We start from the raw sequence: 17,418 nt of genomic DNA, 5'->3' as shown, positions 1-17,418 counted from the left end.
TATTTTGGCTGCGCAAGTGCAATGTGCTTTGTCATCTAAGGTGGGAATGTGTAAAGGAAATAACTGCGCAAAAGAAAAATGCCAAAATAGAATTTATTGTCTGCTATCAGAATGTTAAATTCAAATGATTAATAACATTTTTAATTTAACAAGCAATAATAATACATTTAAATAATAATAACAGCAATTTGGGCAAGGTCCTTAGTCAAGGACTATGTAGAACATCTCTAACATGAGTAACACAGATTAATTAAAGCATTGAATGTGGAAAGCATGATCTTAAATAAGAATTCCAATTATGTGTAATGGGATACAAGAGGATGATTAGGCAGACATGACAAGGACATGAAGTGCCATAATGTTACAGAACCACCAGCCCCTACGGAACCAGGCGTAGTATTGTTGGGGTCTTCCTGTCAGTGGTCCAGGAGCGCTGTCACGACTACGGACTTATGGGGGAAGGAAGCGCAGAGGTCTGACATGCTGGGAAGGGGGTTTTATTTTATATTAAACAATAAACACAAAGAAACAATGGCGCGGTGGCCAAAAACAATTTAACTTAAATAAAGAACATAAACTAACCCGTAGGCGTGTGGCGATTGCCAGAACTCAAAAACATAAAGACATTCACTCAGGGAAGTCAAGTTCAGAATGAGTTCACGAAAATGCCGGAGACTTCGAAGGGGAAGTCTCTGGCATTTAAGCGCTGTCAGGATTGGCCACCGGTGTTGAGCCCAGCTGCAGTCAATCCTGACAGAGCCCCCCCTCCAAGGGCTACGTCCTCGGAGCCCCAGCAGTACCATCAGTGGAGGTGGCGGGGCGGACGGCGGCAACCACAGGGCTCCTGCCCTGCTGTATCCTCCCCTTGGAGGACCCGGTCCCTCGGGCTGGCTCCCTGGTGAGGTCAGGCATGGCGGCCCCGGTCCCTCGGGCTGGCTCCCCGGCGAGGTCAGGCGTGGCGGCCCCGGTCCCTCGGGCTGGCTCCCCGGCGAGGTCAGGCGTGGCGGCCCCGGTCCCTCGGGCTGGCTCCCCGGCGAGGTCAGGCGTGGCGGCCCCGGACCCTCGGCCTGGCTCCCTGCGTGGCGGCCCCAGACCCTCGGCCTGGCTCCCCGGCGTGGTCCCGCTTGGTGGCCCCGGACCCTCAGGCTGCCTCCCCGGCATGGTCCCGCATGGCTGCCCTGGACCCTCGGACCTGCACAGAAAAATCAGGGCCGATCCATCCGGGTACATGCGGGCCCTGTCTCCGCACGTCCCCTCTGACACGTCTTGTGTCACCGCCTGCACCGCGCAGGGAGATTGTTCCGGAGCCTCCGGCGACCGTTCCAGGCACCCCAGGCTGGTGCCTTCTGGGACTATGCAGCCCCTCTCGCTGCACACCCCTGGTGCCAAGGGGGGGCATTGCCAGACCATCCGGCTAGCCCCTTCTGCGTGCGTTGGGACAAGCAGGCCCTCTTCCTGCCTGTTCCAGCTGGGTCCTCATGCCTACCAGGGGGCTCTATGGCACTCCACCCCTCTGGAGGCGGATGCAGGCCCATGCCTGGCCCACCCTCCTCACCGGCTACCGGAGGACCCAGCTCCATTGCTTCCCCACCTCCCCTCCCCTCAGGAGGAGCCCCCAACCCGAACTGCACCCCCCCAAAAAATTCTTTGGGGGAGCACCCCCCCCGGCTGGACTTAGGGGTACCTTGGGGCTTGTCCACCTCGCCTTGGACCAGCACATTCGGGTCAGGAACCTCCTCCCTGGGGTTCGGCTCCGCAGCTGGGTCGCCATCTGGTGGACACAAAGAGGGGAAGTGGGGGCGACATACGGACACATAAACCACGCACACACACACAGAGAGACAGACAGAAGAGAGGGTCGTCTGGTTCCCTCTCTGAGCACTCCGGGACCTCCTCTGGGAGCCCAGCCAGGATCTCGGGAGGCGCGACCTTCTTGTCGCTCACCAGTGCTGGGCCTTCTTGCCCCAGATCCTGACTGGCGCTGGATGTGGTGAAGGGGCAGAGTTCGATCCCTGGCTGAGGCTCTGGCCGATCAAACTCCGCCCTCAGTTTCTGCAGGAAGTCCCAAAAACTCCTTCTGTCTGTCTCTCCCTGCTGCCAGTGGGCTGTGCCCCAGCCCCATGCTGATCCCGGGACCCTTGGGCTGTCCCACACGGGGCTGGGCACGTCGCCGGAGATGGTGGTGGGCATGCGCCGTGGTGGACGTCTTCTCCAGCATGCAGGGGCGCTGGTGATGCGCTGCCGTTCAGCTGGGTAACGTCCGGGCAGAGGGAAGGCGGGTCGGTGACTGGAGCTGCGAGGGCATCTTCCCTGTGAGGCAGTTCCGGCAGTGCAGTTGCTGGCTGGCGAGCTCCTGTCGCCCTGTTCCACCAGCTTACCCCCGCATCGCTGTCCTCCTCCTCGCTGTTGTCGTACCTCTGGGAGTGACATGGGTCTCCATGTACCTCGCGACGATCATGGACGGGCACGATGGGCGGAGCCATCCCGGCACCGACTGCCCAATTGGCGTCATCCTCGTCATAGTCTGTGTCGACCTCGTACCCTCGGAAGTCACGTGGGTCATCACGGATGTCGCGACAATCTCGGACGCGCGTGCTGGGCGGAGCCATCCCGGCCCGACTGCCCAACGAAAATCCACGTCACTGTCGCTCATGTCATCCGTGTCCTCCCACCGGTGACTCCGAAGGTCGTCCACCCTGGAAGTGACGTGGGTCCCCACGGACCTCGCAACGATCATGGACGGGCACGATGGGTGGAGTCCAACTCTCGTCTCCCGTGCTTTCGTCGTCGTCCCAGTCCACGGGGAGCCTGGCCAGCAGAGCACAGAGTTCTTGGCTCGACATGGCGAAGATCGTGGGGGTCGCATCCTCTGCGCTCGCTGCCCACGTCACTTCCTTGCTGCTGCCGACGCCAACGTCCTCGCTCCGCCCACTCACCCGCTGACGTTGTCACTTCCGGGTTTCGCGGAGTTTCCCGGGGGTGACGTAATCACACGGCGCCGCGTACCACGGCTTCTCGGGGAGAAAACGCTCAACCAGAAAGGGCGGCGTGTCTCTCCCCTGGCGTAAGCGCTCCTTGTGCCGGGCTGCGTCCTTTGCGGTGTTTCTCTTCCTCTGCTTCTTACCTCTGCACTTTTGGGTGGGTCTCCGGCATTCTGTCACGACTACGGACTTATGGGGGAAGGAAGTGCAGAGGTCTGACATGCTGGGAAGGGGGTTTTATTTTATAATAAACAATAAACACAAAGAAACAATGGCGCGGTGGCCAAAAACAATTTAACTTAACTAAAGAACATAAACTAACCCGTAGGCGTGTGCCGATTGCCAGAACTCAAAAACATAAAGACATTCACTCAGGGAAGTCAAGTTCAGAATGAGTTCACGAAAATGCCGGAGACTTCGAAGGGGCGGAAGTCTCTGGCATTTAAGCGCTGTCAGGATTGGCCACCGGTGTTGAGCCCAGCTGCAGTCAATCCTGACAAGCGCCACGACATTATAGTCATACTGGTGTAACCCAGTAGAAAGAGTCCCTCATTTCATTTAGTGATAGTGTAATTAATTAAAAGTATTTTTTTTTTTGTTGAAACCAGACCATGAATAATTAAAGTTATTTGGGTGCCTGTCAAGTTTTGTTTATTTGCTATTGGTCGGGCCACTCCGTACTGTATCGCCATTGCAGGAGAGGGAAAGTCCCGCCCTGATTTATGTTAGCAAGTTAGTCAGTACAACGCAGCACCAAGAGGAGTACACACGAACGAGAGAGAGAGCGAGAGACAAAAGTTCGGTGATTGTGGACAAAAAGTGGTTTTAACCACCAAAACCAGTGTTAAGTGAAATACCCAAAGCACCTGAAATTTCCTAGAAATTTGAATGTGTACAGATCGTCTTGGCTAGGTTTTTTTTCTACTGAGCCTTCCTTGGAAGAACCTTCCTTGGAAGAACTTGGAAGAGCTGGATTTCTCCCTGACGAGTGGGATGGCGAGCCACCGGGGAAGTGGATGTGCTTCACCAATCTGAGAGGGAACTTCTCCATTCCTTCTCCATCATACAGGTCACCGGTGTGGTAGGACTTGATCTGACATCATTGACTTTGACTGTTACCTGTTACACCTACTGACTAAGACTTACTGACTAAAGACCTACTAGACTATAACACACTGACTAAGAAGAAAATCTGAACTGAACTCAGAACTTTTGCATCATTGTTGACCAGGAGAGAACAACTCAATTTGGGAAGAAGGAAAAAGAGAGAGACTTTATAATTATTGGAAATTGTTAATTATTATGTTATGGTTTTGTAAGAGATAAGTTTTTGTTGTTTTGTTATAGTGAATGCTGGCTGTTAGATTGTACATTTATTTTCTTATTTCCATTTAAATAGTAAGTTTAACTGTCTCCCCTGGTCTGAGCATCTTTTTCCCCTGACTAGCACATAGCACAGCATTTACCTCCACAAACCTAGACACTGCCCCCCCCGGGTGAATCACCTGAGCTTGTACAAATCTGCTATAAGGTTAGTTACATTCTTCACAGTGGTTACACTACTTTTGTGGTATTAAAGCTATATATTAGGACCATTAGAACATAGTCAGTGAATTATGTGTTTAAAACATAGTACTCATCTATCCCTGAGCCCACTCCAAACATTATGAGCATTGGGTAGGCTGATTGTAATACAGTTTCATACAGATCTGCAAGGCACCAATAGGCTCAATTACCAATTTGCTGCTCATCAGTGACTGTTTATTAGCTCTTCTTTCAACACAATTAAACTTTTCTTGAAACTTGATAAGTTCTAAACGAACCAAATATGACTGCACTGTGAATCACACATAAACCTTCTCACAATTCTCATGCAATACGGGGAGAAAGAAAGCTGTGTTGCCAAAGGAATGAAAACAATTGAAAGTTAACATAAACTGAACAGAGATAATTGCATGAGAATTGTGACTTGCTTAATAATGTGGAACAAACTTCTTAAATAGTCTTCCTTCTATTTGTGTTCATCAGGCAAGCTAGTTAGAAAACCTGACATCTGACATTTATTATAGTTATGATAATTAGTGTAAATGCTCTTGTGAGTAATTGTTGCTCACCGCTCAGCAGAGCTGTCTGGTTCAATGAAACGAATAAGCGGTGGTGCAGACAGGGTTTCAGTAGCAAAAACCCCACCCTGAAGTTGAACACCAAAGCCATTGAGGGGGTCACCGCTCAAAGTCACCTCACTGGTCTCAGTATGGACTATCTGCCCACCTGGGCCAACTGAACTGGAAGCTAGAGACACTGGGGAAGACACACAGATACAGACAAAAAAAACCCAAAAAGCATTAAGTCGGCATAAAGTAATATTTGTAGATTCTTCTCTGTGTCAAGAACCACTGTACAGTACTTGGAAACCATCATGATGAGCTGTTGATTCAGTTTTAAGAACTAACTCTGTGGACTTAATCCTGTTTTTTTTTTTTAAATGATCTAGAATAATTTATAATATATATAACAGTATGTATTAACTTGTTTAATTAATGTTTTTCATTGTTTTTGCATAATTGTATTTTTCTATTTTGGACTAATTTCAGGTGACAAATGTTTTTCATGACAATTGAAATTGTGATTCAAATGTGGTCAGGAATTTATTGAAAAATACAAATAACATATTTAGATGTTATACAGACCAAGTCTATCAATTTAAAAATTAAGTGAAAAGGGGTGAGTTATTGGACCTCAAGGTACTTATATGTATCTTTGTACAATTAAGCATCTAGTAAAGGTACAATACTTTATTTATATTTGTATAATTGTGAATGTTTATAATAAGTATAATTGGGATTTATTCCTATAGTAAAAAAATAATGATTAAATGTGTACATTCATGCCTTTCCGCTCGACTGTGTCATGAAATCATGCTTTGTGATTCCTTGTGATTCCATACCAGTGCTCTTGTGCTCTTTTTTTCGCTGTTGTCTCTTAAGCATAGAGCTGCGGGGGCTCATGGTAGGCGGCAGTGTGTTGGACGTGGTGGTGGAGACTGGAGAGAAGTTAGTGGAAGCTATTGCTGGGGGAAAAGAGATAAATCAGATTACATGTGAAAAGAGAAGATTAATTGAGAAGAGAATTCACATTGCTATTTAATTCTTTTTCAAAATCTGTGAATTCAGCACTGTATTACATACCTTCAAGCCGGTTTATTTATTCTGTGATTATTTTTTTATGCTGAATAATCAAAAACAAGTGTTGTACAGAATGTATGTAGCCACAATAAACCAAAAATAGCATTAATTTGTGCGCAAATTAAGGGGGTGCAGGGCAGGCCACCAGGCCACCACCAGGTACACAAACGCATGCACCATTCAGTCACACTATCACACCAATACAGGCTTATAGAGAAGCCGGAGGAAGCCAGTGCAAACACATACAGGGACTGCAGAATTATTAGGCAAGTTCTATTTTTGAGGAATAATTTTATTATTGAACAACAACCATGTTCTCAATGAACCCAAAAATCATTAATATCAAAGCTGAATTTTTTTGGAAATAATTTTTTGTTTGTTTTTATTTTGAGCTATTTTAGGGGTTATCTGTGTGTGCAGGTGACTATTACTGTGCATAATTATTAGGCAACTTAACAAAAAACAAATATATACCCATTTCAATTATTTATTTTTACCAGTGAAACCAATATAACATCTCCACATTCACAAATATACATTTCTGACATAAAAACAAAACAAAAACAAATCAGCGACCAATATAGCCACCGTTCTTTGCAAGGACACTCAAAAGCCTGCCATCCATGGATTCTGTCAGTGTTTTGATCTGTTCCACAGCCTCCCAGACACTGTTCAGAGAGGTGTCCTGTTTTCCCTCCTTGTAAATCTCACATTTGATGATGGACCACAGGTTCTCAATGGGGTTCAGATCAGGTGAACAAGGAGGCCATGTCAATTAGTTTTTCTTCTTTTATACCCTTTCTTGCCAGCCACGCTGTGGAGTACTTGGACATGTGTGATGGAGCATTGTCCTACATGAAAATCATGTTTTTCTTGAAGGATGCAGACTTCTTCCTGTACCACTGCTTGAAGAAGGTGTCTTCCAGAAACTGGCAGTAGGACTGAGAGTTGAGCTTGACTCCATCCTCAACCTGAAAAGGGCCTACAAGCTCATCTTTGATGATACCAGCCCAAACCAGTACTCCACCTCCACCTTGCTGGCATCTGAGTCGGACTGGAGCTCTCTGCCCTTAACCAATCCAGCCACGGGCCCATCCAGACTCACTCTCATTTCAACAGTCCATAAAACCTTAGAAAAATCAGTCTTGAGATATTTCTTGGCCCAGTCTTGACGTTTCAGCTTGTGTGTCTTGTTCAGTGGTGGTCGTCTTTCAGCCTTTCTTTCCTTGGCCATGTCTCTGAGTATTGCACACCTTGTGCTTTTGGGCACTCCAGTGATGTTGCAGCTCTGAAATATGGCCAAACTGGTGGCAAGTGGCATCTTGGCAGCTGCACGCTTGACTTTTCTCAGTTCATTGGCAGTTATTTTGCGCCTTGGTTTTTCCACACGCTTCTTGCGACCCTGTTGACTATTTTGAATGAAATGCTTGATTGTTCGATGATCACGCTTCAGAAGCTTTGCAATTTTAAGAGTGCTGCATCCCTCTGCAAGATATCTCACTATTTTTGACTTTTCTGAGCCTGTCACGTCCTTCTTTTGACCCATTTTGCCAAAGGAAAGGAAGTTGCCTAATAATTATGCACACCTGATATAGGGTGTTGATGTCATTAGACCACACCCCTTCTCATTACAGAGATGCACATCACCTAATATGCTTAATTTGTAGTAGGCTTTTGAGCCTATACAGCTTGGAGTAAGACAACATGCATGAAGAGGATGATGTGGACAAAATACTCATTTGCCTAATAATTCTGCACTCCCTGTATTACGATGACGATGTTAATTGCAAGGGAATTGTGAACACTGATGTGTTGTGTACATTTGCAGTAGTCCTGGCGGTTGGCTGTGTGGCTGGAGGAAGTCCAGGTGGAGGTCTTGCAGTGGACAGGGTGTTGGGTGGAACAGTAATTTACACAGGGGTCCCAGCAGTGAGAGTGGTCACTCTTTAACACCTTCACTGCACACATGAAACATACCACAAAAACATTAGTACCAAATGTGACACAAATGTATTATTTAACTATGCAAAGCGAGAGGGGTTCAGGATGCATTTCACTGCATGTTGTACTGCTGTAACTATGCATGTGTCACACTCGAGGGCTGAGGGGTGAAGAAGGTGCAGAGACGAGACATGTGCAAGGAAGGGATTTTTAATAAGGACTGACAAAAACTGCACAAAGGCCTAAACCAGGGAGAACATGGGAGAACACAAACAAATCCTACGGCGTGTGTCTGAGGTGAGACACGGGTCAGTGATAGTGTCCACTTCAGTGTGGCAGCCCTGCCTGCGTGCAGCTTCCTGGTTTTTATGGAGTCCTGATCCATTAAGCCTGGTTGGTGTCAGCTGGGAAGGATCAGAATCAGGCATCCTGCCCTCTGCCAGTCACTGCGGTTGTGGCATGTCATCTGCAGCATCCCATGCCCGCTCCATGCACTTTGACCACTCTAAGCGTAGAGCTGTTGCCAATCAAAGTTTTTGTTCTCCCTGGTTTTATCCATTGTGCAGTTTTTCTCATTCATCTCAGAATGTTCTCAATATTCCCTCTATAGAAGGTGGTGAGGACGGGTGGTGGGAGATTCCAGGAGAGGTTCTCCTCTAAATGAACACAGAGGAACTTTGTGTTCTTGACGATCTCCACACAGGAAGTGTTAATATTCAGTGGGGAGTGGTCCCTCCATTGTGTCCTGAAGTCAACAATCATCTCCTTTGACCAGCGTCTTGAAGCACTTCATCATGATGGGTGTAAGTGCAACGGGACGGTAGACATTGAGACACGACACTGTCTGCACATTCTCTGAGCATCTTCCAGGGATGTTGTCTGGTCCAGCAGCCTTTCGTGAGTTAACTTTAGGAAGAGTTTTCCTCATGTCCTCCCTGGTCACAGCACCTGATTCTGTTTGTCGAATCATGCGTAGAAGTCATTCATCACATCTGGTAGGGAGGGGTCACTGTCACCGGCAGAGGTTGTAGTTTGTGACGGCCTGGATGCCCTGCCACATGCACCGCGTGTCATCGCTGTCCTGGAAGTGGCTGTGAATTTTCTGCCCATGTGCCTGCTTTGCTGCTCTAAATATCTATATCTATTAGATATATATAGATATGCTCTAATATCTATAACAGCACGTGGTGACACTTTACTTTGGTCATCACCTCTGTACGATTCAAGCCCTGTTTTCAATAAAATAACAAGCAGATCTATTGACAATTATTTGGAAAATTTGTTTTCATATCAAGGATAAAATCTCTGAATATAAAAACGACCCCAGACAGCTTCAATAACATCTTAAAATTCTGAATTTCCAAGCACATTCCATCTTTCCTGTTCTAGGAAAAAAATGCAAAAGTTCTACATTCATGTGTTCTGGATGGTTTATAACACTTAAATATGACTGTCTGCCAGATTATGACTGTCTGTCCGATTAGAGCTCCCAAGGCAGCACACCCACTCCTGTATCTGCCATGGTCATCACTCTCTCCCACCCCCATGCAGTACACATAGGTTGTATGAAGAAGAGAAGAAACACATCTTTTAAAATGCACTCTCACCAGTGTCCTGGGGTTTGCTGGGTAGTCTGCTGTAGTGACCAGGCAGGATTTCCAACTTGACCAGGTCTGAACTGCTGGCAAGCAGCTGAGTGGCCTCCTGAACCAAGCAGTGCTCTGTACTGGTGCCGTCTATGGATAGGATGTGGTCACCCACATGCAGAGCCCCACTCCTGATGAAAAACAGTCATCTGAGTGATCCTACCTATCCTATCCTCACATCAGTCTGCATGTTTTGAATGATTCCATTATATAGGACTCCAGAGATGTTGCAATAATACATTGATATTTTATAATGGAAAGTCTTGCAGGAGTTAAATGCATGAGACTTTTTTTCTTTTTAAGTAAAAGTTTGTTTTGATATTTTAATTTAAAAGTTCATTTAAAAATGAAACGAGAAATAGCTCTGCTCATGTTTGTTAAGTTGGCTGTGTAATCTCTGTATGTACATATTTCATAAGGTCATACTGCCTTTAAGAAAGTTTTTTGTTAAAACCTGGAGTAGCATTCTGTTATAATTTGATAAAGAGAAAATAAAATCTGTGTTTGAATTAATTGAACTTTCATGGAAACCTACATTTTCCTGCAGATCCCTGGACAGAAATAAAATTCCCAACCACAGTGTCATCAACTGGTTAAATATGTTACATTCTATCAGCGTTTTTTTTTATTAACCAACCTGTTTGTATTGGTTTTCAGCATCAAGTAGAACACAATAAAAAATTCTAATGCTCATATTGGTTTGCAAGAGATATTGGTGTACGCCTAATAAATACAGTTTATTCATTGTGTTTCACTAATTTAGTGCTGAGACTCTCAAAAGTCCAGAAACTGCAGCCGGTGGTCCTCACTGCAGAGAACTCACGTAAAAGCTTCAAAATGAGACATCAAAGAAGTCCAACTATATTGTCCGTAACCTTCTGGTAGTACCTTTGTAATGGTAGTGCAGAACGGGCTTACCTCTCAACCACGCTGGCAGGGTTGATCTTCTCAATGACAATGACCTGCTTGTTCCTGTGGATAGCAGTGGTGAGTGTGATGCCCAAGGCAGCCCCAGACTTGGCAATTTCTATCAGTAATGGACCAGATGCATTTGTAACTGTATCTGTAAAAATAAAACAAAAAAATACATGAATAAAATGAGATCTTTGGATAAGTAACTACAGATTTATAGCAGATAACAGCAGAATTCAATCAGTCCATCCTTTCCTTACAGGGTAGCCTAAAAAGAGGTCATGGTGTCCCTGTGTCACCAGGTATCAAAAGCTCATACATACAAGTGTATTATATTTGGTGATAGTAATTTACATTACATTTATGGCATTATTCAGACCAACCTATTCTAGAGAGACTTACAACCAGTAGTAACATGGACAGTCCCCCTGGAGACACTCAGGGTTAAGTGTCTTGGGGCCCTGTTTCAGAAAGTGGGTTTAAAAAACTTGATACTAAGTGTTGAGTAACACCGAGCTATCCAACTCAGAGTATTAGGTTTCAGAATGGCTGATAACAATTAGTTGGTGGTAATAGCCTAGTGGGTAACAAATCCCACTTACTACCATTGTGTCCCTGAGCAAGACACTTAACCCTGAGTTGCTCCAGGGGGGGGGACTGTCCCTGTAAAAACTGATTGGAAGTCGCTCTGTATAAGGGCATCTGGCAAATGCTGTAAATGTAAATGTAGTTAATTCAATACAGAGTTGCTTTAACCACCCAAACAAGCGTGCGCACCAGGATACATAATGATTAATAAAGCAAAGATAACATCACCTTGGAGACAGAGGGAAAGAAGGAACATTCAGTGTATTTCTCAATGCTTAAGGTAGAAATAATGGAAGCATATATGCCCATTACAAACACCTTCTGTACGACGTAAATGAGTTTTAAATTAATATTAATGTCACATGCTTTTGTGCAAATGGAATAGACAACAAGTGGAAATTATAGGCAATTAGCAAGACATCCCCAATAATGGCGTGGTCCTGCAGGTGATGACCACTTCTCTTCTGGCTGATGTTTTGGTCACTTTTGAATGCTGGTGCTTTCACTCTAGTGGTACCATGGGACGGAGTCTACAACCCACACAAGTAGCTCAGGTAGTGCAGCTCATCCAGGATGGCACGTCAGTGCGAGCTGGGGCAAGAAGGTTTGCTGTGTCTGTCAGTGTAATGTCCAGCACATGAAGGTGCCACCAGGAGACAGTCACACTGAGCACATGTGACAGACGTGACGAGTCTGGAGACGCTGTGGGGAACGTTCTGCTGATTTCTTCTTTGATTTCTCCAGTGCTTCCAACACCACTCTACCCACAATCCTGAGGGACAAGCTGGAGTACACAGGAGTGGAACATCATCTCGCCACATGGATCCTGGACTACCTCACTAACCAACCACAGTATTTGAGAACTCAGGGCTGTCTGTCAGAGAGGGTTGTTTGCAGTACGGGGGCCCTGCAGGAAACGGTTCTGGCGCTGTTCCTCTTCACAATCTACACTGCAGACTTCTCCTACAACTCCACCAACTGCTTCCTGCAGAAGTTCTCTGATGACTCTGCAATAGTCGGCCTCATCACTGATGGGACGACAGGGAGTATACAGAACTGACACGGGACTTTGTGGACTGGTGCCAGCAGAACTAAGGTGAAAAACCAAGGAGCTGGTGATAAACTTCTGCAACCACTGAACATCCAGGGTATGGACAGTGAGGCTGTGGAGAGCTACAGGTACCTTGGGGTTCATCTGAACAATAAACTGGACTGGACTCACAATACAAATGCTCTCTACAGAAAAGGCAGAGCAGGCTGTACCTGCTGCAGAGGCTCAGGTCTTTTGGAGTAAAGGGGCCAGGTTTATTTTAACAGTGACAGATAGCACATCAAAAAGAAAATTGAAAAAATAACTTTAAATAAAAGATAGAGACTGATTTGCATTTCATTGAGTGAAATAAGTATTTGAACCCTCTAACAAAAAAAAGACTTAATACTTAGTGGAAAAACCCTTGTTTGCAAGCACAGAGGTCAAACGTTTCTTGTAGTTGATGACCAAGTTTGCACACATTTTAGGAGGAATATTGGTCCACTACTCTTTGCAGATCATCTCTAAATCACTAAGGTTTCGAGGCTGTCTCTGTGCAACTTTGAGCGTCAGCTCCCTCCATAGGTTTTCTATTGGATTAAGGTCAGGAGAATGACTAGGCCACATGTGCTTCTTCTTGAGCCACTCCTTTGTTGCCTTTGCTGTATGTTTTGGGTCAGTGTCATGCTGGTACACCCATCCACGATCCATTTTCAATTTCCTGGTGGAGGGAAGGAGGTTGTCGCTCAGGATTTTACATGGCTCTGTCCATTTTCCTGTTGCACATGTGCCTTCTTGAGCAGGGGGACCTTGCGAGCGCTGCAGGATTTTAATCCATTGCGGTGTAATGTGTTTCCAATGGTTTTCTTGGTGACTGTGGTCCCAGCTACTTTGAGGTCATTAACTAACTCCTCCCGTGTAGTTCTAGGATGATTTCTCCCCTTTCTCAGAATCATTGAGACCCCACGAGGTCTTGTGTGGAGCCCCAGAACGAGGTCGATTGATGGGTAATGTGGCTCCATGTGGCTCACCAAAGGTAGCAATTCTCATTTGATTTCTATATATTTTGAGTTTACAAAACTAAGAGCCCTGATAAGGCCTAACTTGTCAGAAAAAGAACATGCACTCACTCAGAACATTAACTCACTCAGAAATAATCTAAGATGGCATTGTGTAACCAATAACCCAGAGTTCTCTTTCAAACATTCGCTCGGTATCTCACTATGGGAAACGCCCTCAGCGTGACCGATCGCGGAAGCACCAATGACACCACGTCCGTCGCAGACGGACCAATGGCAGCTGCACCCCGGGAGCCCCGCCTCCCTATATCAGGTGCCGCCGCCCACCGGAACGGCCTTCTCGCACTCTTCCCCGTGAAGATCTGCGGTCTTTCCTCAGTGCCCGGATTGTGGCTGCCCCCTGCTTACAGTTCACAGGCGAACCGTCAAGGACCTCGCCGCAGAACGCAGGTCTGCGGTCACCCTCCACGTGGTACCGAGAGGTCTTCCTTTGTCTTAGTTTCTGTGGAGGAACAGTGGGCTCACCCCCCGCTGCCCTCCGAATACCGCCTAACGCGTCAAGGCGAGGGGTAGGAAAGCAGAAATAAAGCGAAAGGACTCAATTCGACGCTAACGCGTTGTGGCGAGTGTCCCCGGCCATTTGGAGCTCTCACCAGGTTCTAATGGCCAGCCCCTCTCCCGCCGGGTCCTCCGGGACAAAGGGCGTCATGTCCCGCTATTGCCCCGCTGCCTGTGGTTTCAGTATCTCAGGCAAGGACCCGCACCCCATGTGCATCACGTGTATGGGGGTGAAGCACGCTCGGGCGTCGCTTGCGGACCCGGATGGCTGCGCTCACTGCAAAGCCATGTCGGTGAAAACTCTGGAGAGGAGGCTACGTATCGCCGCGTCCACAGGCGCCGACACGTGTCTGCTGCCTAAAACCGCGGCGGAGGGCGCCTCAAAGCCCCTCCACCCCGCGCCTCCACGAGTTGGGCAGACATAATGGACGTCGAGTCCCCTATGCTGCCCCCGCTGTTCGACGAGCACGTGTTCGCGGACAGGGAGGAGGCGGACGTCGAGGAGGAGGATGACGATCAGCTCCTCCGAGACGAGCCAGAGGAGGACGACGAGGATGCCATTCTCCCGGATGCGCAGCCCTCTAGACCTCCCAGCGCTCAGGGCAGCGAGCCCTCCACGGGGGACTTCGGTTTGGTCGAGGTGTGTAAAAGAGCCGCGGCCAAGCTGGGCATTGCATGGCCAGCCCCCCGTGGTGACCTCGGGGTTGAGAGGGACTTTTTCGACGGGAAAAGGCTCCCTTCTCGTCCGCCCGCATTCAGCCAAGCGCTTCCCGCGGTGCCTGCGTGTGTGACCGAGGTCAGACGGTCCTGGGATAAACCCTTTTCTAACCGCGTTCCCGTCAAGGGCTACTCGGTTTTGGATATTGGCGACATGGAGGAGCTGGGGCTCTCCAGCCCCCCCACGGTCGAGGCTTCGGTGGCTCATCACCTCCACCCGACCAGGAGGGCTTCATTTTCGTCAACAGGACCGTCGCTCCCAGGTAAAATGGATCGCTTTACCGCGTCCATTTATCAGAAGATTTTTAAATCTTCCGCGCTTTCCGCCAGGGCGCTTAACGTGACCTCGCTCCTGACGGCGTACCAAGCCGAACTGCTCGAGGAGCTGGGAAAGCAGCTGGACTCTGGCAACCCCGATCCAGCGACCTGGGTGGAGATCTGCATGATCTCAGACCTGAATCTGCGCACTTCACGCGGCGCGATTCAGAGTTGTGGCCGTACAATGGGTCTCGCCGTCGCGGGTGAGCGCTCGTTGTGGTTAAACTTATCCAGTCTCACCGACCGGGAGAAGGTTGAATTTCTCGACGCGCCGGTGGACTGTAAGAACCTTTTCGGCCCAACAGTCGAGGCAATGCGGCAGAGATGCGATCTCCAGAAGAAAGAAGGAGAAGCCTTCGACTTCTGTCTGCCTCGCAAGCCGGCGCCGCGCGCCCCTCCCCCGCCCGGGACCCCCGCCTCAACACCGGGGTTTCCGATCTGACTTCAGGTCACCTGGCCCGCGGGCCACGGGGAGGGCAGCTGAACCCCGAGCTCAACACCGGGCTACCAGCTCCAGACAGGGGACAAAGCCGTCATACGCGGCGGTTGCTGCACAGCACCGCCCGGCTCCTCCCCCCAGCGGTAAGAAGCGCCGGCAGACCTAGGGATTCGTTTCCCTCACACCAGGGGCGTCGCCAGCACCACGTGGTCTCTGGCCTCCCCCCTCCCTTGACCGACGTCACGCTCGCCCCTCCCCCAGCAAAACGGGCGACGGTGTGCACGTCGGCAGTACGTTCTGTTCAATGTTCAGCGGCCACTTTTGTTCCCCCGCTTCATTGCAGGACCAAAGCACCAGTTCACATCGTGCTTCCACTTACGCCCTCCCCTCAGCTCGTTCGGTCGAGCTTGAGAGTGGAGCGGGTAAGGCGGGTTTGTCCCTGTTCATTTTCCCCTTGCCGTTCTCAGGGTTCATTAAAAATGGCGCTGCCGCATCCACGCCTAGGGCTGAGGGCGCAGCCGCACAAACAAAAACGAAACTTAAGCGGAGAGTGTCATGCCTCTGCGCCTCCACCAGATGGTGCTCACGCGCCGCTGGTGGGGCAGATGAACCCCCTTGCGCGCCGTTTCGACAGCTGGCGCGCATGCGCAGTTCACCCCTGGGTCCTGGCGACGGTAGGGAAAGGTTACAGGCTGCAGTTTGCGGCACGTCCCCCCGCGTTCACCGGGGTGGTTTCGTCGCTGGCAACTGGGGATGCCGCTCAGGTTTTGGAGGCAGAAATAACCTCCCTTCTGAGCAAACGGGCAATAAGGCCCGTCCCCATGGAGGAAATGCAGCGGGGTTTTTATTCTCGCTATTTCCTGGTTCCAAAGCGGGACGGAGGGCTCCGCCCTATTCTGGACCTGCGTGTTCTCAACAAACACCTCAGGCGGTTCAGATTCAGAATGCTCACTCACAAGGGCCTGTTTCGCTCGGTTCGTCCCGGCGACTGGTTCACTACAGTGGACCTGCAGGACGCGTATTTTCACATCGGAATCTATCCTGCCCACAGGCGGTATCTCCGGTTCTGTTTCCACGGTGTGGCTTACGAGTTTCTCACGGTTCCGTTCGGCCTGAGCCTCGCGCCCCGTGTGTTCAGCAAATGTATAGAAGCAGCTCTGACCCCGCTCAGATCCTCGGGCGTCAGGGTTCTGGCTTATCTGGACGATTATCTGCTCTGCGCCCGATCGCGCGAGCAGGCAGTGCACGAAACGAAAGTACTGGTGACCCACCTCACCAGCCTGGGTTTCAGTATAAACTACGCCAAGAGCGCACTGGTTCCGTCCCAGACCGTAGAATATCTGGGCCTCCAGATAAATTCTGTGTCTTTTCGCGCTTCACTGTCCGAGAGACGCGTACTGTCGTTAAAACAGTGCGTTGGTCTGTTCAGCAGCGGCAGAGCGGTCCAGTTCAGGACCTGCCTGCGCCTGCTGGGGCTCATGGCTTCTACTGTGGCAGTGGTTCCGCTGGGACTGTTGAACATGAGGGAATTTCAGCGCTGGGTGTCAGCGCTGCGTCTCTGTCCCCGTCGGCACCTCGGCCGTTCTGTCACGGTCTCGGAGGACTGCCTCACGGCTCTCCGCTGGTGGCAGAGGGCGGGCAATTATTTGTCCGGCGCGCCACTGGGTGTCGTGTCCGTAAGGAAGACGGTGACCACGGACGCCTCCCTCACGGGCTGGGGCGCCGTGTTCGAAGGCAGGACGGTCAACGGGCTCTGGCCATCACGGCTTCGGGACGCCCATATAAACTACCTGGAGCTGTTGGGGGTTTTTCACGCTGTGGTGCATTTTCTCCCCCACCTGCGGGGCGGTCATGTTCTTATCAGGACGGACAATACAACCGCGGTGGCATATGTCAACCGGCAGGGCGGGACGCGCTCACGCCGTCTGCACGGTCTGGCGCGGAGATTAATTCTTTGGAGTTACGCGCACCTTGCGTCACTGCGTGCGACGCATGTGCCGGGTTTGGTGAATTCGGGGGCGGACCTCCTCTCCAGGGGGAACCCCCTGTACGGCGAGTGGAGGCTCCACCCTCAGGTGGTTACT

General features: G+C 49.3%; 1 protein-coding gene across 11 annotated transcripts in view; it reads right to left on the bottom strand.

Annotated features, from left to right (window-relative positions):
* grip2b (glutamate receptor interacting protein 2b) overlaps window positions 1–17,418 on the bottom strand; it is a 116,024-nt gene that overhangs the window by 24,235 nt on the left and 74,371 nt on the right. For all 11 annotated transcript variants that reach the window (XM_028997877.1, XM_028997880.1, XM_028997873.1 and 8 more), the window contains 5 exons: window positions 10,672–10,816; window positions 9,715–9,884; window positions 7,987–8,124; window positions 5,929–6,051; window positions 5,096–5,282 (listed from right to left, as the gene is read on the bottom strand). In XM_028997877.1, the coding sequence (XP_028853710.1) occupies window positions 5,096–5,282; window positions 5,929–6,051; window positions 7,987–8,124; window positions 9,715–9,884; window positions 10,672–10,816 (763 nt within the window). The remainder of the gene's footprint in view (window positions 1–5,095; window positions 5,283–5,928; window positions 6,052–7,986; window positions 8,125–9,714; window positions 9,885–10,671; window positions 10,817–17,418) is intronic.

This window comes from Denticeps clupeoides, chromosome 12 (genome assembly GCF_900700375.1).
Source record: "Denticeps clupeoides chromosome 12, fDenClu1.1, whole genome shotgun sequence".
Classification (NCBI taxonomy): domain Eukaryota; kingdom Metazoa; phylum Chordata; class Actinopteri; order Clupeiformes; family Denticipitidae; genus Denticeps; species Denticeps clupeoides.
The sequence above is the reverse complement of the archived record's forward strand: the minus strand, read 5'-3'. Positions and strand labels throughout refer to the sequence as shown.